Raw genomic sequence first — 27,661 nt, 5'->3', positions numbered from 1 at the left:
GGTGAATCTCCTCTGCACCCTCTCTAATCCAGACAGCATCCCGGTGAATCTCCTCTGCACCCTCTCTAATCCAGACAGCATCCTGGTGAATCTCCTCTGCACCCTCTCTAATCCAGACAGCATCCCGGTGAATCTCCTCTGCACCCTCTCTAATCCAGACAGCATCCTGGTGAATCTCCTCTGCACCCTCTCTAATCCAGGCAGCATCCTGGTGAATCTCCTCTGCACCCTCTCTAATCCAGGCAGCACCCCGGTAAATCTCCTCTGCACCCTCTCTAATCCAGACAGCATCCTGGTAAATCTCCTCTGCACCCTCTCTGATCCAGGCAGCATCCTGGTAAATCTCCTCTGCACCCTCTCTGATCCAGGCAGCATCCTGGTAAATCTCCTCTGCACCCTCTCTGATCCAGGCAGCATCCTGGTAAATCTCCTCTGCACCCTCTCTAATCCAGACAGCATCCTGGTGAATCTCCTCTGCACCCTCTCTGATCCAGGCAGCATCCTGGTAAATCTCCTCTGCACCCTCTCTAATCCAGGCAGCATCCTGGTGAATCTCCTCTGCACCCTCTCTAACACAGGCAGCATCCTGGTAAATCTCCTCTGCACCCTCTCTAATCCAGGCAGCATCCTGGTGAAATTCCTCTACCCCCTCTCTAAAATTTCCATGTTCTTCCCATGATAGGGGACCAGAACTGACACATTATTCTGACCAGGGTGTTACAGAGTTGCAGCATTACCTCTTGGCTCCCGGCTAATGAAGGCCACTGCACCATCTGCCGTCTTAGCTACCCTATCAGCTCATGCAGCGACTTTGAGGGTGTCTTGATGTGGATCGCAAGATCCCTCTGTTCCTGCACGCTGCTCGGAGTCCTGCTGTTGATGCTGTGTTTCTGCCTTCAAGTTAGTCCTCCCAAAGTGAATCACTTCACACTTGTCTGGTTTGAACTGCATCTGCCACTTCTCAGCCCAGCTCGGCATCCTGCCTATGTGCCATTGTAACCTATGTTCATTCATTGTTGCTCTTCAAAGCCTGAAATGTTGCCTGACCTCTTTGTGTGAAGAACATGTGCATTTCCAGTTCCTTGTTCAAGCAGTTCTGTGGTGGTGATGCTCCGTCACTGTGGCGGGACACCTCTCTGAGCGGCGTGATAACCACTGGGCATGGTAATCACACACTGCGGCTTGAAAGCTGCACTAGCGCAAGCATCACACTCTCGTGGTTTCTTTTCACACCCTCACTGGCACAGAACTCAAATCAGAATCTAAAATCTTCACCCGTGCCGAAGAGTTGTTTCACTCTTTGTTATCAGGCAGCCAGAGAGCAGAGGAACCCATCGTACAAAAAAACTGTCAAAGACCGAATGTGCAGAACAGCAACTAGCGCTCACAGAAGTGAGTGTACGGCCACGAAGTCGGTCATCACTGCGGTCTCAGGGACAAGTAAACATGGCCGAGCAGCAAGCTGCTCCCTTGTCTCCAGTCCTGACACCCTGACCTTTTCAACCTGGTCCAGCGGTTAAATCATCCAAACCTTGGCTGTCCTTGCCCTTGGGCCTGGGCCCTGCGTCTTTGATACTCTCTTGGGCCTGGGCCCCGCTACTTCAATACTCTCTCTGGCCTGGGCCCTGCCTCTTCGATACTCTCTCGGGCCTGGGCCCTGCCTCTACGATACTCTCTAGGGCCTGGGCCCCGCTGCTTCAAAACCCTCTCGGGCCTGGGCCCCGCTACTTCAATACTCTCTCTGGCCTGGGCCCTGCCTCTTCGATACTCTCTCTGGCCTGGGCCCTGCCTCTTCGATACCCTCTCGGGCCTGGGCCCCGCTGCTTCAATACCCGCTTGGGCCTGGGCCCTGTGTCTTCGATACTCTCTTGGGACTGGGCCCTGCCTCTTCAATACCCGCTTGGGCCTGGGCCCTGCCTCTTCGATTCTCTCTCGGGCCTGGGCCCCACTGCTTCAATACCCGCTTGGGCCTGGGCCCCGCTGCTTCAATACCCGATTGGGCCTGGGCCCCACTGCTTCAATACCCGCTTGGGCTTGGGCCCTGTGTCTTCGATACTCTCTTGGGCCTGGGGCCTGCGTCTTTGATACTCTCTTGGGCCTGGGGCCTGCGTCTTCGATACTCTCTTGAGCCTGGGGCCTGCGTCTTCGATACTCTCTTGGGCCTGGGCCCCGCTGCTTCGATACTCTCTCAGGCCTGGGCCCCGCTGCTTCGATAGCTCTCGGGCCTGGGCCCTGCCTCTTCGATACTCTCTCAGGCCTGGGCCCCGCTGCTTCGATTCGGCCCGTGTCCCACCTCCCAGCTCTGGTCTTTCCTTGCTCCAGGGCCCAACTTCTGCCTTGCCTCTCCTAGCAGGGTGTTAAAATTACAACAGACTCCAATACAAAGACTAACTTGCAATTTCTCTTTTGCACCATACTATCTTTCTAACTACCTACAGACTGTTCTGTAGATAGTGCCTGAGACTTTCACACAGTCCTGTATTTGTCAACATGGAGCGGAGAGCGAGTTTGTAAATCTGGCGGGAGCAAAGGATGTTGGGGATGATGAGGGTGGAGCGCCGCAGGAAGGGTGTGGGACAGGCGGCAGAAAAGGGGCAGGGGAACCAGGATGATAGAACTGAGGATGAGCCAGCAGGTTTACAAGTAGATGAGGGGTGTAACGTGAATATAAGCAGGGACAAGCCAATGATTGGGTACAAATGCAGACAGAGCAAAGAGTTAAATTGTGCCACAGAGGCAAAATTTGAGATGGCAGAGGATGCAGGACTGAAGGTGCTGTGTTTAAATGCAAGTAGCATTCGCAATAATGTGGATGAACTCGGTGCAATGAGAGATTGATCAGTGCGACATTGTGGGCATCTTTGGCTGAAAGAAGCTCATAGTTGGGAGCTTAACATCAAAGGATATACTTTGTATTGAAAGGACAGGCAGGAAGGCAAAAGCTGTCTGTGACTCTGTTGTTAAGAGATGGAATGACATCTTTAGAAAGTGGTGACGGTCAGAGAATGTTGAATCTCTGTGGGCGGAGTTAAGAAATTAAAGGGTGAAAAAGCTGAAGCAGGAATCATATAGGCCTCCAAACAGTAGCCAGGACGTGGGGCTGAGATTGCAAAGGGAGCTGGAAAAGGCAGGTAACAAGGGTAATGTCACAATTGTAATGGGGGACTTCGAGCTGATTGGGAAAATCAAGTTGCAAGAGAGAGAATTTGTTGAACGCCTACGAGATGGCTTTTTGGAGCAGCTTGTGCTTGAGCCTACTCAGGGAAAGCGATCTTAGATTGGGTGTGCAGAATAACCCAGATCTTATCAGAGAGTTTAATGTAAAGGAACCCTTAGGAAGCAGTGAGTATAATATGATTGAATTCAAACTGCAGTTCGAGAGGGAGAAGCATGACTCACTTGTATCAGTATCGCAATGGAATAAAGGGAAGTACAGAGGCATGAGAGAGGAACATGCCCAGGTGGACCAGAGGAGGATACTGGCAGGGATGACAGCAGAGCAGAGATGGCTAAAGTTTCTGGGAATAATTCACAAAGCGCAGGATAGATATGTCCCAGAGAGGAAGTAGTTCTCAAATGGCAGGGGTAGGCTGACAAAGCAGGTTAAGTCCAAGGAAAGGGCATATAAGGTAGCAAAAGTGAGTGAGAAGTCAGATGCTTGGGAAGCTATTAAAGTCCAACAAAAGGCAACTGAAACAGCTATAAGAAGGGAAGGATGAAATATGAGGGCAGACTAGCCAATAATATAAAACAGGATACCAAAAGTTTTTTTTCAATTATATGAAGAGTAAATGGGAGGTGAGAGTTGATATTGGACCACTGGAAAATGATGCTGGTGAGGTAGTAATGGGGACAAAGAAATGGCAGATGAACTTAATGGGTATTTTACACCTGTCTTCACTGTGGAAGACACTAGCAGTGTGCCAGAGGTCTGTGAGTGTCAGGGAGCAGGAGTGAGTGCCATTGCTATTACAAAGGAAAAAGTGCCTGGCAAACTCAAAAGTCTTAAAGTCACTTGGGCCTGAAGGACGACACCCCAGTCCTGAGTGAGGTCGCTGAAGAGCTAACAGATGCATTGGTCATGATCTTTCAAGAATCACTTGATTCTGGCATGGTCCCAGAGGACTGGAACATTGCAAATGTCACTCCACTCTTTAAGAAGGGAGGAAGGCAAAAGAAAGGAAATGAGGGGCCAGTTAGCCTAACCTCAGTGGTTGGGAAGGTGTTTGAGTGTATTATTAAGGAAGTTTTGAGATGCTTGGAGATTAATGATAAGATAAGTCAAAGTCAGCATGGTTTCTGTAGAGGGAAATGTTGTCTGACAAATTTGTCAGAGTTCTTCGAGGAAGTAACAAGCAGGGTGGACAAAGGAGAGGCAGTGGATGTCATTTACTTGGATTTTCAGAAGGTGTTTGATAAGGTGCCACACATGAGGCTGCTTAAAAAGATAAAATCCTATGGTTTTACAAGAAAGATTCTGGCATGGATAGAGGAATGGCTGACAGGCAGGAAGCAGCAAGTGGGAGTAAAAGGGGCCTTTTCTGGTTGGCTTCAGGAGGTCCTGAAGAGTGAGTACAGAGAGCTTGGTAGGAAGTTGAAAAACAGGACCTCGAGGGTAGTAATCTCCGGATTGCTGCCTGTACCACGTGCCAGTGAGGGTAAGAGTAGGGTGCTCTGGCAGATGAACACATGGCTGAGAAACTGGTGTAGGGGGCAGGGTTTCAGATTTCTAGATCATTGGGACCTCTTCTGGGGCAGGTGGGACCTGTACAAGAGAGACGGGTTACACCTGAACTACAAGGGGACCAATATACTGACAGGGAGGTTTGCTCGTGTTATTGGGGAGGGTTTAAACTAGATTTGCAGGGGGATGGGAACCAGAGTGCCAGAGTAGATACGGGAATGGGGGTAAAAATAAATGATGTTAGTAGTTCATGCAAAGTCACAAATAATAAGGTTGTGTGTGGTGGTAACAATCTTCTGAGCTGTGTATATTTCAATGCGAGGAGTATTGTGGGGAAGGCTGACGAGCTGAGGGTGTGGATTGACACGTGGAATTATGACATCATAGCCATTACTGAAACTTGGCTACAGGAGGGGCCGGACTGGCAACTCAATGTTCCAGGGTTCCGATGTTTCAGACATGATAGAGGCAGAAGGATGAAGGGTGGAGGTGGGTGGCTTTGCTAGTCAGGGAAAATATTACAGCAGTGCTTCGGCAGGACAGATTAGAGGGCTTGTCGACCGAGGCCATATGGGTGGAGCTGAGAAACAGGAAAGGTATGACCACATTAATGGGGTTTTATTATGGACCATCCAATAGTCAGCGAGAATTGGAGGAGCAAATCTGCAGAGAGATAACAGACAACTGCAGGAGACAGAAAGTTGTGATTGTAGGGGATTTTAATTTTCCACACATTGATTGGGACTCCCATACTGTTAAAGGTCTAGATGGGTTAGAGTTTGTGAAATGTGTTCAGGAAAGTTCTAAATCAATATATAGATGTACCAACTAAGGAGGATGCAATATTAGATCTCTTATTAGGAAATGAGTTAGGGCAGGTGACGGAAGTGTGTGTAGGGGAACACTTTGGTTCCAGTGATCATAACGCCATTAGTTTCAACTTGATCATGGATAAAGATAGATCTGGTCCTCGGGTTGAAGTTCTAAACTGGAAAAAGGCCAACTTTGAGGAAATGAGAAAGGATCTAAAAAGTGTAGATTGGAACAGGTTGTTCTCTGACAAGGATGTGATTGGTAAGTAGGAGACCTTCAAAGGAGAAATTTTGAGAGTGCAGAGTTGGTATGTTCCTGTCAGGGTTAAAGGCAAAGTGATTAAGAATAAGGAACCTTGGTTCTCGAGGGATATTGGAACTCTGATAAAGAAGAGAGAGATGTATAACATGTACAGGCAACAGGGAGGAAATAAGATGCTTGAGGAGTATAAAAAGAGTAAGAAAATACTTAAGAAAGAAATCAGGAGGGCTGAAAGAAGACGTGAGGTTGCTTTGGCAGTCAGGGTGAAGGATAATCCAAAGAGCTTCTACAGGTGTGTTAAGAGCAAAAGGATAGTAAGGGATAAAATTGGTCCTCTTGAAGATCAGAGTGGTCGGCGATGTATGGAACCAAAAGAAATGGGAGAGATATTAAATGGGTTTTTTGCGTCTGTATTTACCAAAGAAACTGGAATGGAGTCTATGGAAACAAGGCAAACAAGTAGCGAGGACATGGAACTTATACAGATTAAAGAGGAGGAGGTGCTTGCTATCTTGAGGCAAATCAGAGTAGATAAATCCCCAGGAGCTAACAGGGTATTCCCTCAGACCTTGAGGGAGACTAGTCTTGAAATTGCAGGGTCAATGGCAGAAATATTTAAAATGTCGATATCCACGGGTCAGGTGTTGGAGGATTGAAGGATAGCTCATGTCATTCCTTTGTTTAAAAAAGGCTCAAAGTAAGCCAGGAAATTATAGGCCTGTAAGTTTGACTTCGGTAGTAGGTAAATTATTGGAAGGAATACTAAGAGATAGGATCTACAAGTATTTGGATAGACAGTGACTTATTAGAAACAGTCAGCATGGCTTTGTGCGTGGTAGGTCATGTTTAACCAATCTATTAGAGTTTTTCGAGGAAGTTACCAGGAAAGTGGATGAAGGGAAGGCAGTGGATGTAATATACATGGACTTCTGTAAGGCCTTCGACAAGGTCCCACATGGGAGGTTAGTTAGGAAGATTAATTCGCTAGGTATACATGGAGAGGTAGTAAATTGGATTAGACATTGGCTCAGTGGAAGAAGCCAGAGAGTGGTAGTGGAGGATTGCTACTTGACTAGTGGTGTGCCACAGGGATCAGTGCTGGGTCCATTGTTACTTGTCATCTATATCAATGATCTTGATAATAATGTGGCAAATTGGATCAGCAAATTTGCTGATGATACAAAGATTGGAGGTGTAGTGGACAGTGAGGAAGGTTTTCAAAGCTTGCAGAGGGATTTGGACCAGCTGGAAAAATGGGCAGAAAAATGGCAGATGGAGTTTAATACAGACCAGTGTGAGGTATTGCACTTTGGCAGGAAAAACCAAGGTAGAACAAACAAGGTAAATGGTAGGGCACTGAGGAGTGCAGTAGAACAGAGGGATCTGGGAGTACAGATACATAATTCCCTAAAAGTGGCGTCATAAGTAGGTAGGGTAGTAAAGAGAGCTTTTGGTACATTGGCCTTTATAAATCAAAGTATTGAGTATAAGAGTTGGAATGTTATGGTGAGGTTGTATCAGACATTGGTGAGACCGAATTTGGAGTATTGTGTGCAGTTTTGGTCACCTAATTACAGGAAGGATATTAATAAAGTTGAAAGAGTGCAGAGAAGGTTTACAAGGATGTTGCCGGGACCTGAGAAACTGAGTTACAGAGGAAGGTTGAATAGGTTAGGACTTTATTCCCTGGAGCGTAGAAGAATGAGGGGTGATTTGATAGAGGTGTATAAAATTATGATGGGTGTAGATAGAGTGAATGCAAGCAGGCTTTTTCCACTGAGACTAGGGGAGAAAAAAACCAGAGGTCATGGGTTAAGGGTGAAGGGGGAAAAGTTTAAAGGGAACATGGGGGGGGGGCTTCTTCATGCAGAGAATGGTGGGAGTGTGGAATGAGCTGCCAGATGAAGTGATGAATGCAGGCTCTTTTGACATTTAAGAAAAACTTCGACAGGTATATGGATGAGAGGGGTTTGGAGGGATATGGCCCAGGTGCAGGTCAGTGGGACTAGGCAGAAAAATGGTTTGGCACAGCCAAGAAGGGCCAAAAGGCCTGTTTCAGTGCTGTAATGTTCTATGGTTCTATGGCTGCTGGTGACTGGTGGTGTTCCTCAGGGGTCTGTTTTGGAACCACATCTTTTCACATTAATTGTCAATGATTCGGATAATGGAATTGATGGCTTTGTGGCAAGGCTTGAGGATGATATGAAGATAGGTGGAGGGGTGGGTAGTGCTGAGGAAGCATTGTGATTGCAGCTGGACTTGGACAAATTGGAAGTCTGGGCAAAAAAGTGGCAGTGTTGGGAAATGTATGATAGTACATCTTGGTAAAAGGAACAAGAGTGTGGACAACTATCTAAATGGGGAGAAGGTTCAAACATCAGAGGTGCAGAGGGACTTGGGAGTCCTCGTGCAAGACTCCCAGAAGGTTAATTTACAGTGTGAGTCTGTGCTAAAGAAGGCAAATGCAGTGTTAGCATTTATTTCAAAGGGGAATAGAATATAAAAGCAAGGAGATAATGCTGAGGCTTTAAAAGACAGTAATCAGGCCACACTTAGAGTATTGTGAACACTCTTGGGCCCCATATCTCAGAAAGGATGTATCGTTGTTAGAGAGGGTCCAGAGGAGGTTCAGGAAAGTGATTCTGGGAATGAAGGGGTTAACATATGAGGAGTGTTTGGCAGCTTTGGGCCTGTACTCACTGGAATTTAGAAGAATGTGGAGGAATCTCATTGAAACCTACCAAATGTTGAATGGACTAGATAGGGGGGATGTGGAGACGATGTTTCTTCTGATGCAGGTATGCAGAACTAGAGGGCACAGGCTCAAAATTGAGGAGATGACCCTTTAGAACAGAGATAAGGAGGAATTTTAAAGGCAAACGCAAGGAAATCTGCAGATGCTGGAAATTCAAGCACAAAATGCTGCCTGGCCTGCTGCGTTCCACCAGCATTTTGTGTGTGTTGTAAGGAGGAATTTTTTTAGCCAGAGGGCAGTAAATTTGTGGAATGCTCTGTCACCGGCTGCGATGGAGGCCAAGTCCGTGCATATACTTAAGGCAGAAGTCGATAGTTTCCTGATTGGTCAGGGCATCAAAGGATATGGCGAGAAGACAGGTGTATGGGGTTGAGTGGGATCTGGGATCAGCCATGATGGAATAGCAGAGCAGACTCGATGGGCTGAATGGCCTAATTCTGCTCCTATTTATTTGGTTTTATGGGTGGGGTGATGGTGACATGGGCACGGGTGCAGACACACCCAGCCCTGATTCCAAACGATCGGTTTATTGATCATCACAGAATGTCTCTCTGGTGCTTCCCGCTCCCTCCCCTCTCCCTTCCCCTTTTCCCAACCATGATTCCCCTCTCCCTGCCCCCTTCCCACTCTCAGTCCACAATAGAGACCCAGATCAGAATCAGGTTTATCATCACTCACACATCATGAAATTTGTTTTTTTTTGTGGCAGCGGTACAGTGCGATACATAAAATTACTACAGGACAGCGCAACAGTCTTAGACACCCTAGCTATATATATGAGTCCTTCTGTAGACCCTCTACTTCCTCAAAACTACTTGTCCCTCACCTATCTTTGTATCATCCGTAATTTTGGCCACAAAACCAATACTGACGTCTAAGTCGTTGACATACGAGGTTCCCAACATGGACCCCTGCAGAATATCACTTGTCACTGGAAGCCAGTCTGCAAAGGATCCCTTATTCCCACTCTCTGCCTCCTGCCAAATCAGCCGCTGCTTTATCCATGCTGGAATCTTCCCTGTAATACCACGGGCAGCCTCGTGTGGCAACTTGTCAAAGGCCTTCTGAAGCCCCCCAGCACATCCTCGGGTTGTGGTGGTTGTTACGACAAATGACCCACATTTCTGGCTATGTTTCAAGGTACGTGTGATCAACTAATCTGAACTTCCTCTGCACCCTCTCCAAAACCTCCACATCCTTCCTGTAATGTAGCAACCAGAACTGAACACGACACTGGTGATGTGGCCCGATGCAGCTGCCGCCCGAGCTCCTGACTGTTATGGTGACCGGTGAAGGGGGCAGGCCGCATGCTTTCTTTGGGAGAACGGAAGGTGCTTTCACCGGTCAAGGCACTGAGTATAGGAGATGGTTTCAGAGGGACATTTAATGTCAGAGAAGCATCTTGAACCATCCACGAAAACAGAGGAGTGCCCCCAAAAGAAAGAATGAGTTAACTGTTAGAACCCCAAAGTTGCCCCCTCCACCCACCGAGCAATCAAGCGTCAGCAAAGACACAGATTTGCAGAACCCTAAAGACAACTCACTCATTCACCTGGTATTCAACACACCACAGGCTCTCTCTCTCCTTAATACGTGAGAAAGAGTTGTCTCTGTTTCACAGCGAGAGGGGAGACATAACAAACAACTCGCTGGTTTACGATGTTAAAAGCCCATTGTGTCGCTTTTACCGAGCTCTGTGCCCAAAGGTCTCACAGCCTCGGATCTTCCATCTCCTGTGACTCAACGATCACCTGCCCGGACACCAATCCCCCATTTTCAGAGCCAGGGAATCTCGAACCTCCAAAGGTGAGTGAAGCTCTTAGGCTGCGCCATTGGCGTGTGGAATAACAGCCAGACATGAAACACCAATAACGGAGACACGCGGTCAGGCTTCACCGATAGGGGAGCGGATCAGAACAGGCTTTCCCAACCTCTCACGCCATGGACCCCTGCCATTAACCGAGGGATCTGTGGATCCCGGGTTTGAGGAATAGGGACCAAACGCAGGGAAATGGGAGTAAGTCGGGTGGGCAAGGACAAGAAGGGCCGAAGGGCTGTTCCAATGCTTTGCCGCTCTCTGACTGAGGGAATGACTGCCAATCAGCCGCTGAGCAGCGACTAACCTCCCATCCCCTCTGCCCAGCAGAATATCATGTTTTTTCTCTCTGCCCTGCAGCTGACGTGGAGGACTACCCCCTCCCGGAGATGTTAGAAGTGCCAAGCTTCACTGCCCCAGCGGGTCTACCCCCGACCATCCTGTTCACGGACGAGGTGCTGGCCACAGGCTCCTCTGCGGCCCCAGGGCGGAGAGACAGGAGCCTGCGCATGCTGGCTGTCGCCATCAAGACCACCCTGGACACCACGAACAACATCAAGGTACTTGTCTGTCTGCAGGACTGCACCCTGCAACGAGATCGAAACTAGCAATGGGGTGAAGTTTTGAGGGTTTTCATCTCCTGATAGAGGGTTTCGGCCCGAAACGTCGTCACTACCTCCTCCCATAGATGCTGTCTGGCCTGCTGAGTTCTGCCAGCATTTTGTGTTTTTATACAACTGAGGTTATTTGGCCCATCCAGCCACTATCTGCTTAAATAGCCTCCTCCATAGGCTAATCCATGCCCCCGAAAGCAAATATTTTCTACCTTAGTTCCCTTCTATGGACAACGCGTTGTATCTGGCCTGAGCAGGGAAATCACAACATGCTCGACCTGAGAGGGGTAATCACACCATACCCGCCCTGAGAGAGGGGTAATCACACCACGTCCAGCCGAGATTCGGGTAATCACACCATACCCGCCCTGAGAGAGGGGTAATCACACCGCGTCCAGCCGAGATTCGAGTAATCACACCATACACGCCCCGAGAGAGGGGTAATCACACCGCGTCCAGCCGAGATTCAGGTAATCACACCATACCTGCCCCGAGAGAGGGGTAATCACACCGCGTCCAGCCGAGATTCGGGTAATCACACCATACCCGCCCCGAGATTGGGGTAATCACACCGCGTCCAGCCGAGATTCGGGTAATCACACCATACCCGCCCTGAGAGAGGGGTAATCACACCGCGTCCAGCTGAGATTCGGGTAATCACACCATACCCGCCCCGAGAGAGGGGTAATCACACCGCGTCCAGCCGAGATTCGGGTAATCACACCATACCCGCCCCGAGAGAGGGGTAATCACACCGCGTCCAGCCGAGATTCGGGTAATCACACCATACCCGCCCCGAGAGAGGGGTAATCACACCGCGTCCAGCCGAGATTCGGGTAATCACACCATACCCGCCCTGAGAGAGGGGTAATCACACCGCGTCCAGCCGAGATTCGGGTAATCACACCATACCCGCCCTGAGAGAGGGGTAATCACACCGCGTCCAGCTGAGATTCGGGTAATCACACCATACCCGCCCCGAGAGAGGGGTAATCACACCGCGTCCAGCCGAGATTCGAGTAATCACACCATACCCGCCCCGAGAGAGGGGTAATCACACCGCGTCCAGCCGAGATTCGGGTAATCACACCATACCTGCCCCGAGAGAGGGGTAATCACACCGCGTCCAGCCGAGATTCGGGTAATCACACCATACCCGCCCCGAGATTGGGGTAATCACACCGCGTCCAGCCGAGATTCGGGTAATCACACCATACCCGCCCTGAGAGAGGGGTAATCACACCGCGTCCAGCCGAGATTCGGGTAATCACACCATACCCGCCCCGAGAGAGGGGTAATCACACCGCGTCCAGCCGAGATTCGGGTAATCACACCATACCTGCCCCGAGAGAGGGGTAATCACACCGCGTCCAGCCGAGATTCGGGTAATCACACCATACCCGCCCCGAGAGAGGGGTAATCACACCGCGTCCAGCCGAGATTCGGGTAATCACACCATACCCGCCCTGAGAGAGGGGTAATCACCCCGTCCAGCCGAGATTCGGGTAATCACACCATACCTGCCCCGAGAGAGGGGTAATCACACCGCGTCCAGCCGAGATTCGGGTAATCACACCATACACACCCTGAGATTGGGGTAATCACATTGTGGCGGGCCCAAGAATGGGGTAATCGCACCGTACCGGCCCGAGAGTGGGGTAATCGCACCGTGCCCGTACCATGGGTGGGGTAATCGCACCATACCCAGCCCGAGAGTGGGGTAATCACATGGTACCTGGCCCAAGAGTGGGGTAATCACACAGTACCCGGGCCGAGAGTGGGGTAATCACACCGTACCCGGGCCGAGAGTGGGGTAATCACACCATACCCGGTCCGAGAGTGGGATAATCACACCGTACCCGGGCCGAGAGTGGGGTAATCACACCATACCCGGTCCGAGAGTGGGATAATCACACTGTAGCCAGCCAGAGAGTGGGGTAATCACACCGTACCCGGGCCGAGAGTGGGGTAATCACACCGTACCCGGTCCGAGAGTGGGGTAATCACACCGAACCCGGGCCGAGAGTGGGGTAATCACACCGTACCCGGTCCGAGAGTGGGGTAATCACACCGTACCCGGTCCGAGAGTGGGGTAATCACACTGTACCCGGGCCGAGAGTGGGGTAATCACACCGTATCTGGGCCGAGGGTGGGGTAATCACACGGTACCCGGGCCGAGAGTGGGGTAATCACACCGTACCCGGGCCGAGAGTGGGGTAATCACACGGTACCCGGGCCGAGAGTGGGGTAATCACACCGTACCCGGGCCGAGAGTGGGATAATCTCACCGTACCCGGGCCGAGAGTGGGGTAATCACACGGTACCCGGGCCGAGAGTGGGATAATCACACCGTACCCGGCCCGAGAGTGGGGTAATCACACCGTACCTGGGCCGAGAGTGGGGTAATCACACCGTACCCGGCCCGAGAGTGGGGTAATCACACTGTACCCGGGCTGAGAGTGGGATAATCACACGGTACCCGGCCCGAGAGTGGGGTAATCACACCGTACCCGGGCCATGAGTGGGGTAATCACACCGTACCCGGCCCGAGAGTGGGGTAATCACACCGTACCCGGGCCGAGAGTGGGATAATCTCACCGAACCCGGGCCGAGAGTGGGGTAATCACACCGTACCCGGGCCGAGAGTGGGGTAATCACACCGTACCTGGGCCGAGAGTGGGGTAATCACACCGTACCCGGGCCGAGAGTGGGGTAATCACACCGTACCCGGGCCGAGAGTGGGGTAATCACACCGTACCCGGGCCGAGAGTGGGGTAATCACACCGAACCCGGGCCGAGAGTGGGGTAATCACACTGTACCCGGGCCGAGAGTGGGGTAATCACACCGTACCAGGTCCGAGAGTGGGATAATCACACCGTACCCGGTCCGAGAGTGGGGTAATCACACCGTACCCGGGCCATGAGTGGGGTAATCACACCGTACCCGGGCCGAGAGTGGGATAATCACACCGTACCCGGCCCGAGAGTGGGGTAATCACACCGTACCCGGTCCGAGAGTGGGGTAATCACACCGTACCCGGTCCGAGAGTGGGGTAATCACACCGTACCCGGTCCGAGAGTGGGGTAATCACACCGTACCCGGGCCGAGAGTGGGGTAATCACACCGTACCCGGGCCGAGAGTGGGGTAATCACACCGTACCCGGTCCGAGTGGGATAATCATACCGTACCCGGTCCGAGAGTGGGATAATCACACCGTACCCGGGCCGAGAGTGGGGTAATCACACCGAACCCGGGCCGAGAGTGGGGTAATCACACCGTACCCGGGCCGAGAGTGGGGTAATCACACCGTACCCGGGCCGAGAGTGGGGTAATCACACCGTACCCGGGCCGAGAGTGGGGTAATCACACCGTACCCGGTCCGAGAGTGGGGTAATCACACCGTACCCGGTCCGAGAGTGGGGTAATCACACCGTACCCGGTCCGAGAGTGGGGTAATCACACCGTACCCGGGCCGAGAGTGGGGTAATCACACGGTACCCGGGCCGAGAGTGGGGTAATCACACCGTACCCGGTCCGAGAGTGGGGTAATCACACCGTACCCGGCCCGAGAGTGGGGTAATCACACCGTACCCGGGCCGAGAGTGGGGTAATCACACTGTACCCGGGCCGAGAGTGGGGTAATCTCACGGTACCCGGGCCGAGAGTGGGGTAATCACACCGTACCCGGTCCGAGGGTGGGGTAATCACACGGTACCCGGGCCGAGAGTGGGATAATCTCACCGTACCCGGGCCGAGAGTGGGGTAATCACACCGAACCCGGGCCGAGAGTGGGGTAATCACACCGTACCCGGTCCGAGAGTGGGATAATCACACCGTACCCGGGCCGAGAGTGGGGTAATCACACCGAACCCGGGCCGAGAGTGGGGTAATCACACCGAACCCGGGCCGAGAGTGGGGTAATCACACCGTACCCGGTCCGAGTGGGGTAATCACACCGTAGCTGGCCTGTGGGAGGAGAATCGCACTGTATTTCGCCCATGTGACGGGCATGCTTTACTCATTCAGAGGCCCATGTGGGTGCTGGAGCCGGATTGCTGACGGATGTGGGTAGGGCTACGTGACGCATTTACTATTGGACGTGCGATGGAGCCCACCATGGGTTAGGGGGTGGGTTGGTGGAGGTAGGGTAGGGGCATCGGGAGGGGAACCGTCTGCCATTGCAGGCTGTGAGTTATGGATTCTGCATCATGCCTGCTGCTTTCTCCCAGCTCCGCTCCTGACCTCATCGTTCTCGTTCCCGTTTCCAGGAATTCCTGGTCGCTCTGAGGCTGCAAGGTGCGACTTTGTGTCACCGGATGGCCCTCGCCAACCAGAGCTGGCACGAGCAGGTGAGTCACACACAATGGTCCCTCCAACCACCCTGCAGGGCAACCCTGCTTCCCTCGTCCCTGTCACTGACAGGCCTTTGAGCAGAGGTCGTTCAGACCGTGTTCCTGTCCTTCTGTGAGTCTTCTACTTCACTGCTATCACATTAATGATAGGTTCCCTACAGGATCAGAGTACACAGATGGAGTGGATGTGGAGAGGATGTTTCCCATAGTGGGGGAGTCTAGGACCAGAGGACACAGATAGAGTGGATGTGGAGAGGATGTTTCCTACAGTGGGGGAGTCTAGGACCAGAGTACACAGATGGAGTGGATGTGGAGAGGATGTTTCCTATAGTGGGGGAGTCTAGGACCAGAGTACACAGATGGAGTGGATGTGGAGAGGATGTTTCCTATACTGGGGGAGTCTGGGACCAGAGGACACAGATAGAGTGGATGTGGAGAGGATGTTTCCTATAGTGGGGGAGTCTAGGACCAGAGGACACAGATATGAGTGGATGTGGAGAGGATGTTTCCTATACTGGGGGAGTCTGGGACCAGAGGACACAGATGGAGTGGATATGGAGAGGATGTTTCCTATACTGGGGGAGTCTGGGACCAGAGGACACAGATAGAGTGGATGTGGAGAGGATGTTTCTGATAGTGGGGGAGTCTATGACCAGAGGACACAGATAGAGTGGATGTGGAGAGGATGTAACCACTGTGCTTGTTCTCTCACAGCTGATGGATTTCTTCGATGTGCTGGATGAACCAATCCTGGGCTACGTCCCCCCAAACGTGATCACTGTCTTACACACTCACCTACTCAGCTGTGCACTCGACTACAGGTAAACACTCTCACCCCCTCCCGGGCTCTGTCACTCCGACCGTGATTACTGTCTTCCACACTCACCTACTCACTTGACTACAGGGGTACTCTCTCCTCCACTCCCCACCTGAGCTCCGTCCTTCGGACTGTGATCAGCCTCACCCAAAGCTGCTCTCTGTCTTCACTCACCACTCCGTCCTCCTTACCCCCACCTCCATTTCCCTCTCCAGTTCAAAACCGCTCCTTCCCCGTCATCCTGTCTCACCTTTGCTCTTTGCCATTTCTCTTCCATTCTGCGGCGCTATCTCCTGAGGTTCGTAATTGCTGTTGAAAACCTTTCCCTGCTTGCTCGCTCCTGCAGACCCCATCCCGTCTCTATCTATTCCCTTGTCCTCTCTCCCCTCAGGCCCCCCGGTGCCCATTACAATGTGCAGGGATGGGACTGTCCCACATGCGGTTCCAGCCCCCCTCACCGCCATTCCTCGCCTGGTCCCCTCCCCTCCCCCCCTCACCGCCATTCCTCGCCTGGTCCCCTCCCCTCACCGCCATTCCTCACCTGGTCCCCTCCCCCCCCTCACCGCCATTCCTCGCCTGGTCCCCTCCCCCCCACCGCCATTCCTCACCTGTTCCCCTCCCCTTCCCCTCACCGCCATTCCTCGCCTGGTCCCCTCCCCCCCTCACCGCCATTCCTCACCTGGTCCCCTCCCCCCCCTCACCGCCATTCCTCGCCTGGTCCCCTCCCCCCCACCGCCATTCCTCACCTGTTCCCCTCCCCTTCCCCTCACCGCCATTCCTCGCCTGGTCCCCTCCCCCCCTCACCGCCATTCCTCGCCTGGTCCCCTCCCCCCCTCACCGCCATTCCTCGCCTGGTCCCCTCCCCTCCCCCCCCCACCGTAATTCCTCACCTGGTCCCCTCCCCTCCCCCCCACCGTAATTCCTCACCTGGTCTCCTCCCCCTCCCCCCACCACCATTCCTCGCCTGGTCCCCTCCCCTCCCCCCCCACCGTAATTCCTCACCTGGTCCCCTCCCCTCCCCCCCACCGTAATTCCTCGCCTGGTCCCCTCCCCTCCCCCCCCACCGTAATTCCTCACCTGGTCCCCTCCCCTCCCCCCCACCGTAATTCCTCACCTGGTCTCCTCCCCCTCCCCCCACCACCATTCCTCGCCTGGTCCCCTCCCCTCCCCCCCCCACCGTAATTCCTCGCCTGGTCCCCTCCCCTCCCCCCCCACCGCCATTCCTCGCCTGGTCCCCTCCCCTCGCCGCCATTCCTCACCTGGTCCCCTCCCCCCCTCACCGCCATTCCTCGCCTGGTCCCCTCCCCCCCACCGCCATTCCTCACCTGTTCCCCTCCCCTTCCCCTCACCGCCATTCCTCGCCTGGTCCCCTCCCCCCCTCACCGCCATTCCTCACCTGGTCCCCTCCCCCCCTCACCGCCATTTCTCGCCTGGTCCCCTCCCCCCCACCGCCATTCCTCGCCTGATCCCCTCCCCCCCACCGCCATTCCTCGCCTGGTCCCCTCCCCTTCCCCCCTCACCGCCATTCCTCGCCTGGTCCCCTCCCCCCCTCACCGCCATTCCTCACCTGGTCCCCTCCCCCTCCCACCGCCATTCCTCACCTGTCCCCCTCCCTCCCTCACCGCCATTCCTCGCCAGGTCCCCTCCCCCCCTCACCGCCATTCCTCGCCTGGTCCCCTCCCCCCCTCAACGCCATTCCTCGCCTGGTCTCCTCCCCCCTCACCGCCATTCCTCGCCTGGTCCCCTCCCCCTCCCACCGCCATTCGTCGCCTGGCCCCCTCCCCTCCCCCCTCACCGCCATTCCTCACCTGGTCCCCTCCCCCTCCCCTCACCGCCATTCCTTGCCTGGTCCCCTCCCCCCCCACCGCCATTCGTCGCCTGGCCCCCTCCCCCCCTCACCACCATTCCTCACCTGGTCCCCTCCCCCCTCACCGCCATTCCTCACCTGGTCCCCTCCCCCTACCCTCACCGCCATTCCTCACCTGGTCCCCTCCCCTTCCCCCCACCACCATTCCTCGCCTGGTCCCCTCCCCTCCCCCCCTCACCGCCATTCCTCGCCTGGTCCCCTCCCCCCCCCCCCACTGCCATTCTTCGCCTGGTCCCCTCCCCCTCCCCCCACCACCATTCCTCGCCTGGTCCCCTCCCCTCCCCCCCCCACCGTAATTCCTCGCCTGGTCCCCTCCCCTCCCCCCCCACCGTAATTCCTCACCTGGTCCCCTCCCCTCCCCCCCCACCGTAATTCCTCGCCTGGTCCCCTCCCCTCCCCCCCCACCGCCATTCCTCGCCTGGTCCCCTCCCCTCGCCGCCATTCCTCACCTGGTCCCCTCCCCCCCTCACCGCCATTCCTCGCCTGGTCCCCTCCCCCCCACCGCCATTCCTCACCTGTTCCCCTCCCCTTCCCCTCACCGCCATTCCTCGCCTGGTCCCCTCCCCCCCTCACCGCCATTCCTCGCCTGGTCCCCTCCCCTCCCCCCCACCGTCATTCCTCACCTGGTCCCCTCCCCCCCTCACCGCCATTCCTCACCTGGTCCCCTCCCCCCCTCACCGCCATTTCTCGCCTGGTCCCCTCCCCCCCACCGCCATTCCTCGCCTGATCCCCTCCCCCCCACCGCCATTCCTCGCCTGGTCCCCTCCCCTTCCCCCCTCACCGCCATTCCTCGCCTGGTCCCCTCCCCCCCTCACCGCCATTCCTCACCTGGTCCCCTCCCCCTCCCACCGCCATTCCTCACCTGGCCCCCTCCCTCCCTCACCGCCATTCCTCGCCAGGTCCCCTCCCCCCCTCACCGCCATTCCTCGCCTGGTCCCCTCCCCCCCTCACCGCCATTCCTCGCCAGGTCCCCTCCCCCCCTCACCGCCATTCCTCGCCTGGTCCCCTCCCCCCCTCACCGTCATTCCTCGCCTGGTCCCCTCCCCCCCTCAACGCCATTCCTCGCCTGGTCTCCTCCCCCCTCACCGCCATTCCTCGCCTGGTCCCCTTCCCCCCTCACCGCCATTCCTCGCCTGGTCCCCTCCCCCCCTCACCGCCATTCCTCGCCTGGTCCCCTCCCCCTCCCACCGCCATTCATCGCCTGGCCCCCTCCCCCCCTCACCACCATTCCTCACCTGGTCCCCTCCCCCCTCACCGCCATTCCTCACCTGGTCCCCTCCCCCTACCCTCACCGCCATTCCTCACCTGGTCCCCTCCCCCTCCCCCCACCACCATTCCTCGCCTGGTCCCCTCCCCTCCCCCCCTCACCGCCATTCCTCGCCTGGTCCCCTCCCCCCCCCACTGCCATTCTTCGCCTGGTCCCCTCCCCCTCCCCCCACCACCATTCCTCGCCTGGTCCCCTCCCCTCCCCCCCCCCACCGTAATTCCTCGCCTGGTCCCCTCCCCTCCCCCCCCACCGTAATTCCTCACCTGGTCCCCTCCCCTCCCCCCCACCGTAATTCCTCACCTGGTCCCCTCCCCCTCCCCTCACCGCCATTCCTAACCTGGTCCCCTCCCCTCCCCCCCCCACCGTAATTCCTCGCCTGGTCCCCTCACCCCCCCCACCGCCATTCTTCGCCTGGTCCCCTCCCCCTCCCCTCACCGCCATTCCTAACCTGGTCCCCTCCCCCTCCCCCCACCACCATTCCTCGCCTGGTCCCCTCCCCTCCCCCCCTCACCACCATTCCTCACCTGGTCCCCTCCCCCCTCACCGCCATTCCTCACCTGATCCCCCCCACTCCCCACCACCATTCCTCGCCTGGTCCCCTCCCCTCCCCCCCTCACCGCCATTACTCGCCTGGCCCCCTCCCCCCCCCCACTGCCATTCCTCGCCTGGTCCCCTCCCCCCCTCACCACCATTCCTCGCCTGGTCCCCTCCCCCCCTCACCGCCATTCTTCGCCTGGTCCCCTCCCCCTCCCCCCACCACCATTCCTCGCCTGGTCCCCTCCCCCTCCCCTCACCGCCATTCCTCGCCTGGTCCCCTCCCCCTCCTCCCACCACCATTCCTCGCCTGGTCCCCTCCCCCTCCCCCCACCACCATTCCTCGCCTGGTCCCCTCCCCCTCCCCTCACCGCCATTCCTCGCCTGGTCCCCTCCCCCCCTCACCACCATTCCTCGCCTGGTCCCCTCCCCCTCCCCTCACCGCCATTCCTCGCCTGGTCCCCTCCCCCTCCCCCCACCACCATTCCTCGCCTGGTCCCCTCCCCCTCCCCCCACCGTCATTCCTCGCCTGGTCTCCTCCCCCCCCACCGCCATTCCTCACCTGGTCCCCTCCCCCCCTCACCGCCATTCTTCGCCTGGTCCCCTCCCCTCCCCCCCCACCATCATTCCTCGCCTGGTCCCTCACCCCCCCCCCCACCGTCATTCCTCGCCTGGTCCCCTCACCCCCCACCGCCATTCCTCACCTGGTCCCCTCCCCCCCCTCACCGTCATTCCTCGCCTGGTCCCCTCACCCCCCCCCACCGTCATTCCTCGCCTGGTCCCCTCACCCCCCACCGCCATTCCTCACCTGGTCCCCTCCCCCCCCTCACCGTCATTCCTCGCCTGGTCCCCTCACCCCCCCCCACCGTCATTCCTCGCCTGGTCCCCTCACCCCCCCCCCCACCGTCATTCCTCGCCTGGTCCCCTCACCCCCCCCCCACCGTCATTCCTCGCCTGGTCCCCTCACCCCCCCCCACCGTCATTCCTCGCCTGGTCCCCTCACCCCCCACCGCCATTCCTCACCTGGTCCCCTCCCCCCCCTCACCGTCATTCCTCGCCTGGTCCCCTCACCCCCCCCACCGCCAGTCCTTGCTTGGTCCCCTCACCGCCATTTTGATGCTGTCCACTCTGCTGACTGACTGACAATGTCTGTTTTCCTGTCTCAGGCCCCTCTATCTCCCTCTGCGTGTGCTGATCACTGCCGAGACCTTCACCTTGTCCAGTAACATCATCGTCGACACTGCGACCTTCCACCTCAGGTACAGTCATTGCGAGACTCGCCAGCGGCAGGCACGCGGACAGGGCAGAGATGGAGTTTGAAGAGCTTTGTCTTGTCTGAACACTCAGGCATGACTTTGCCGATTTACTGCTGACAGTATCCTGACTGCTTGTGTTGGACTCCAGGCCGCAAATCAGTGAATTCTCCATTTTGAGCTAAAGGCTTGATCACTGTTTCAAAGTTGACACATTGTGAATCTGCTGAAATAGTACGAAGTTACTTGTGAGGTGTCCTTTGGTTGGATTTAGCAGATTTGTGAATGTTGGTCTGCGTGATTCAACCTGATTAAGAAAAAACAGCCATAAAATACTGATTGTCACTGTCTGGGAAGAGGGCAGAACAGAGGCAATATAAAGGTGACCTACAGCCAATGACACTGGAATGCAATACAGTCAGCCCTCCTTATCCGCGGGTTCTGCATGTGTGCATTCAACCAATTGCGGATCGGGAAAACCCGGAAGTTGTCTCTCCAGCACTCACTATTTGAGCATGTACAGACTATTTTGTCTTGTCGTTGTTCCCTAAACAATACAGTATAACAATTATTTAGATACATTTGCATTGTATTAGGTATTATAAGTAATTTAGAGATGATTTTAAAGTACAGACAGTCCCCGGGTTATGAACGAGTTCCGTTCCTGAGTCCGTCCTTAAGTCGGATTTGAAGTCGGAACAGGTACATCCGGTATTATTTAGTGTCAGTTAGTCAAACGTTAGTATATAGTAGACATTTTACCTTTCTATGCATATAAAACACTGAAAAAACATATGTATTTCAATAATTAAACCACCACGTTGCCTAGTAATAATTGTAGCTTTCATCGGGGCAGAGCCCTTCACATGCTCCATTAAAATTGTTTCGATCGTTGGCTGACTGTAGCCTAACGCTTTTCCAGTGACCGATGGCGTTTCACCTCTTTCCGATTGCTTTATTACTTCCACCTTATTTTCAATTGTGATGGCGATTATTTTCACAAACAGAAACACTGCGGATTCAGAGCTGCGCCGCCAGGTCCTAATGTCCACCGCACGGAGACAGGTTAAATAAGGTCCGGGGTTCTGCTGGGTCCTGAAGACCACCGCACTGCTCAGGCTAAATAAGGGATTTGAGCATCTGCGTTTTTTGGTATCCACGGGGGGGGGGGTGTCCCAGAACCAATCCCCCGTGGATGAGGAGGGCCGACTGTATTTGAATTGGTAAGTAATGAATGTACTGCCGGCAGTAACTCTGTAGAACGACTATTGTGCATGTGAGGTGTCCCATAACACGTGGAGATTCGAAACGAGACTTTGAGGAACGTTATTACACTGATGGTTATTACAAGGAGGTGCAGAGAGAATCTGCAATTACTGACAAGTATCTTTATTGTCTCAACGGGAGAACACATGAACTCACACAACCAATAGCTGTGTGCACACCCACTAAGTTTAGCCAGCCTTCCATGAGCAGAAAAGATATTACCAGTTTAAAAAGCAGTTTCTGCTGCTGGTCACACGTTCCTTGACGTCCCATTTCGAATCTCCATGTGTTGTGGGACACCTCACGTCCATGATAGTTGTTCTGCTACAGAGTTACCGCGGGCAGCACATTTGAAGCCTCTGCTTTTACATTAATTTCTTACCAATTCAAATATTGCATTCCAGTGTCATTGGCTCTAGGTCATGTGACTGACCTTTAACATCATTTTATTGGCTCTGTTCCGGGCCAGCATCCACTTATTGCCCTCTTCCCAGACAGTGACAATCAGTATTTTATGGCTGTTTGTTCTTAATCAGGTTGAATCACGCAGACCAACATTCACAAATCTGCTAAATCCAACCAAAGGACACCTCACAAATAACTTCGTACTTGGCAATTATCCCTCGATCAGCAGATTACCTGAGGCATCATTCTGTCAACTTTAGAACACTGTTCAAGCGACTTCAACTCAAAATGGAGAACTCTTCATAAAATGGCAGCCTCCTTCTCTTGACAAGAAGAAAGGCAACTGGTCTGTCTGCTTCCACTGTCCTAGATTCGTCTGAATTCACTGATTTGCCGACTGGAGTTCTTTCCGGCCGTCTGGTATGGCAGTTCGAATGTGCAGGAGTGTAAAAGGTTGCAGGGTGATGGACTCAGCCCGGTGCATCGTGGGCGCGTCCCTCCCCTCGGTCCGTCGTATCTACAGGAGGGGTCCCTCCCCTCGGTCTGTCGTATCTACAGGAGGGGTGCCTCACTCGGTCCATCGTATCTACAGGAGGGGTCCCTCCCCTCGGTCCGTCGTATCTACAGGAGGGGTGCCTCACTCGGTCCGTCGTATCTACAGGAGGGGTCCCTCCCCTCGGTCCATTGTATCTACAGGAGGGGTGCCTCACATGGTCCGTCGTATCTACAGGAGGGGTCCCTCCCCTCGGTCCGTCGTATCTACAGGAGGGGTGCCTCACTCGGTCCGTCGTATCTACAGGAGGGGTCCCTCCCCTCGGTCCGTTGTATCTACAGGAGGGGTATCTCACTCGGTCCGTCGTATCTACAGGAGGGGTCCCTCCCCTCGGTCCGTCGTATCTACAGGAGGGGTCCCTCCCCTCGGTCCGTCGTATCTACAGGAGAGGTCCCTCCCCTCGGGCCGTCGTATCTACAGGAGGGGTGCCTCACTCGGTCCGTCGTATCTACAGGAGGGGTGCCTCACTCGGTCCGTCGTATCTACAGGAGGGGTGCCTCACTCGGTCCGTCGTATCTACAGGAGGGGTCCCTCCCCTCGGTCCGTCGTATCTACAGGAGGGGTGCCTCACTCGGTCCGTCGTATCTACAGGAGGGGTCCCTCCCCTCGGTCCATTGTATCTACAGGAGGGGTCCCTCCCCTCGGGCCGTCGTATCTACAGGAGGGGTGCCTCACTCGGTCCGTCGTATCTACAGGAGGGGTGCCTCACATGGTCCGTTGTATCTACAGGAGGGGTGCCTCACTCGGTCCGTTGTATCTACAGGAGGGGTGCCTCACTCGGTCCGTCGTATCTACAGGAGGGGTGCCTCACTCGGTCAATTGTATCTACAGGAGGGGTCCCTCCCCTCGGTCCGTCATATCTACAGGAGGGGTGCCTCACTCGGTCCGTTGTATCTACAGGAGGGGTCCCTCCCCTCGGTCCGTCATATCTACAGGAGGGGTGCCTCACTCGGTCCGTCGTATCTACAGGAGGGGTGCCGCACTCGGTCCGTCGTATCTACAGGAGGGGTGCCTCACTCGGTCCGTCGTATCTATAGGAGGGGTCCCTCCCCTCGGTCCGTCGTATCTACAGGAGGGGTGCCTCACTCGGTCCGTCGTATCTACAGGAGGGGTGCCTCACTCGGTCCGTCGTATCTACAGGAGGGGTGCCTCACTCGGTCCGTCGTATCTACAGGAGGGGTGCCTCACTCGGTCCATCGTATCTACAGGAGAGGTCCCTCCCCTCGGTCCGTCGTATTTACAGGAGGGGTGCCTCACTCGGTCCGTCGTATCTACAGGAGGGGTGCCTCACTCGGTCCGCCGTATCTACAGGAGGGGTGCCTCACTCGGTCCGTCGTATCTACAGGAGGGGTGCCTCACTCGGTCCGTCGTATCTACAGGAGGGGTGCCTCACTCGGTCCGTCGTATCTACAGGAGAGGTCCCTCCCCTCGGGCTGTCGTATCTACAGGAGGGGTGCCTCACTCGGTCCGTCGTATCTACAGGAGGGGTGCCTCACTCGGTCCGTCGTATCTACAGGAGAGGTCCCTCCCCTCGGTCCGTCGTATCTACAGGAGGGGTGCCTCACTCGGTCCGTCGTATCTACAGGAGGGGTCCCTCCCCTCGGGCCGTCGTATCTACAGGAGGGGTGCCTCACTCGGTCCGTCGTATCTACAGGAGGGGTCCCTCCCCTCGGGCCGTCGTATCTACAGGAGGGGTGCCTCACTCGGTCCGTCGTATCTACAGGAGGGGTGCCTCACTCGGTCCGTCGTATCTACAGGAGGGGTGCCGCACTCGGTCCGTCGTATCTACAGGAGGGGTGCCTCACTCGGTCCGTCGTATCTACAGGAGGGGTCCCTCCCCTCGGTCCGTCGTATCTACAGGAGGGGTGCCTCAGGAAGGCAGCATCTGAGCCTGATGTCCCACAGCACCAGATTCAGGAACGTCTACTTCCCTTCAACCATCGGGTTCTTGAACTGACCGACACCACCTCAGTACAGCAATGCCTTTCACTGTAATGGTCTTCTCTTTGTCTTAGCTGTGTTGTTTTATACTGGAAATGTGTTAATGGGTTAAGGGTGAAGGGGAAAAGTTTAAAGGGAACATTAGTGGGGGCTTCTTCACACAGAGAGTGGTGGGAGTGTGGAATGAGCTGCTGGATGAAATGGTGAATGCAGGCTCACTTTTGACATTTAAGAAAAACTTGTACAGGTACGTGGTTGAGAGGTGTATGGAGGGATATGGTCCAAGTGCAGGTCAGTGGGACGAGGCAGAAAAATCGTTCAGCACAGCCAAGAAGGGCCAAAGGCCTATTTCTGTGCTGTGATGTTCTGTGTGTGTAATTCATGTGATGTCCGTCTTTCCCTGGGAGTGCTGTACCTGATGCTTTGTGCCTGTGATTCTGCTGCAAGTATGTTTTTCATTTCATCTGCACACGTCTGGACTTGTGCAGATGACGATAAACCCAACTGTGGCTTTGAATAAGGAAGCTCTGTCTTGTGGCCAGGTAGGGTGGGTAACAGTACAATGTAAAACTTGCAGAAGTGTCACAGGCACGCAGGTACAGACAACACACAGAATATGAATTGTACTGGTGGTTGGCATCTGTCTGTCTGGAAGGACAGTGGGTGATGATCACCATCACAAGCCTGGGTGGAAGGTGTGGAGAATCTGAGATGCCCAGTGGTCAAGATCCCCCTCTCGGTACAAGCCTGGGTGGAAGGTGTGGAGAATCTGAGATGCCCAGTGGTCAAGATCCCCCTCTCGGTACAAGCCTGGGTGGAAGGTGTGGAGATCCTGAGATGCCCAGTGGTCAAGATCCCCCTCTCGGTACAAGCCTGGGTGGAAGGTGTGGAGAATATGAGATGCCCAGTGGTCAAGATCCCCCTCTCGGTACAAGCCTGGGTGGAAGGTATGGAGATCCTGAGATGTCCAGTGGTCAAGATCCCCCTCTCGGTACAAGCCTGGGTGGAAGGTATGGAGAATCTGAGATGTCCAGTGGTCAAGATCCCCCTCTCGGTACAAGCCTGGGTGGAAGGTGTGGAGAATCTGAGATGTCCAGTGGTCAAGATCCCCCTCTCGGTACAAGCCTGGGTGGAAGGTATGGAGAATCTGAGATGTCCAGTGGTCAAGATCCCCGTCTCGGTACAAGCCTGGGTGGAAGGTGTGGAGATCCTGAGATGCCCAGTGGTCAAGATCCCCCTCTCGGTACAAGCCTGGGTGGAAGGTGTGGAGATCCTGAGATGCCCAGTGGTCAAGATCCCCCTCTCGGTACAAGCCTGGGTGGAAGGTGTGGAGATCCTGAGATGTCCAGTGTTCAAGATCCCCCTCTCGGTACAAGCCTGGGTGGAAGGTATGGAGATCCTGAGATGCCCAGTGGTCAAGATCCCCCTCTCGGTACAAGCCTGGGTGGAAGGTGTGGAGATCCTGAGATGCCCAGTGGTCAAGATCCCCCTCTCGGTACAAGCCTGGGTGGAAGGTGTGGAGATCCTGAGATGCCCAGTGGTCAAGATCCCTCTCTCGGTACAAGCCTGGGTGGAAGGTGTGGAGATCCTGAGATGCCCAGTGGTCAAGATCCCTCTCTCGGTACAAGCCTGGGCGGAGGGTATGGAGAATCTGAGATGCCCAGTGGTCAAGATCCCTCTCTCGGTACAAGCCTGGGCGGAGGGTATGGAGAATCTGAGATGCCCAGTGGTCAAGATCCCCCTCTCGGCCTCTCCATTGCAGTCCAAAGTAAAGCTTATGAAGCAACTCGTTTGTCACCGGCTTGACCGCAGGAGCTGCCGGGAGGATGTTCAGTGACGTCCAGCCGCCTTAGGGGCTCGGCTCCGGATCTGCTGTCTGGGTTTACTCCTGTAGCCTTCGTCTCGGCCGAGGCTGCCCATGAGGCACCCGTAGCCGGGGATCTGTTTCACCAGGGTGTGTCCGCACACCGGTGGGCCAGCGTGCTGTGTGTGCGGGGGCCAAACCGCCGTCCCATCCTCTGTAGTTCAGCCAGACTCTGAAACGAGTTCGGTTTCAGTGTGTCGCCAGTGAGGAGGCACTACCTGAGGCTTGCTGTGGGAGAGACTGTGTATCGGCAGGGAGAGACTGAGTACCGACAGGGAGAGACTGTGTACGGACAGGGAGAGACTGTGTACCGACGGGGAGAGACTGTGTACCGACGGGGAGAGACTGTGTACCGACAGGGAGAGACTGAGTACCGACAGGGAGAGACTGAGTACCGACGGGGAGAGACTGAGTACCGACAGGGAGAGACTGTGTACCGACGGGGAGAGACTGAGTACCGACAGGGAGAGACTGAGTACCGACGGGGAGAGACTGTGTACCGGCGGGGAGAGACTGAGTACCGACAGGGAGAGACTGAGTACCGACGGGGAGAGACTGAGTACCGACGGGGAGAGACTGAGTACCGACGGGGAGAGA

The 27,661-nt window shown here is 55.2% G+C and overlaps 1 protein-coding gene across 1 annotated transcript in view; it reads left to right on the top strand.

The window, feature by feature from the left end:
• Positions 1–27,661, top strand: part of atg2a (autophagy related 2A) — a 464,956-nt gene that overhangs the window by 284,886 nt on the left and 152,409 nt on the right. The window contains exons 22-25 of the mRNA XM_059954818.1: positions 10,690–10,889; positions 15,214–15,294; positions 16,012–16,118; positions 20,949–21,096. Of these exons, the coding sequence (XP_059810801.1) occupies positions 10,690–10,889; positions 15,214–15,294; positions 16,012–16,118; positions 20,949–21,096 (536 nt within the window). The remainder of the gene's footprint in view (positions 1–10,689; positions 10,890–15,213; positions 15,295–16,011; positions 16,119–20,948; positions 21,097–27,661) is intronic.

The sequence above is a fragment of the Hypanus sabinus genome, chromosome 31 (assembly GCF_030144855.1).
Source record: "Hypanus sabinus isolate sHypSab1 chromosome 31, sHypSab1.hap1, whole genome shotgun sequence".
NCBI classification, from domain to species: domain Eukaryota; kingdom Metazoa; phylum Chordata; class Chondrichthyes; order Myliobatiformes; family Dasyatidae; genus Hypanus; species Hypanus sabinus.
This window is presented reverse-complemented; position numbering and strand designations above follow the sequence as displayed.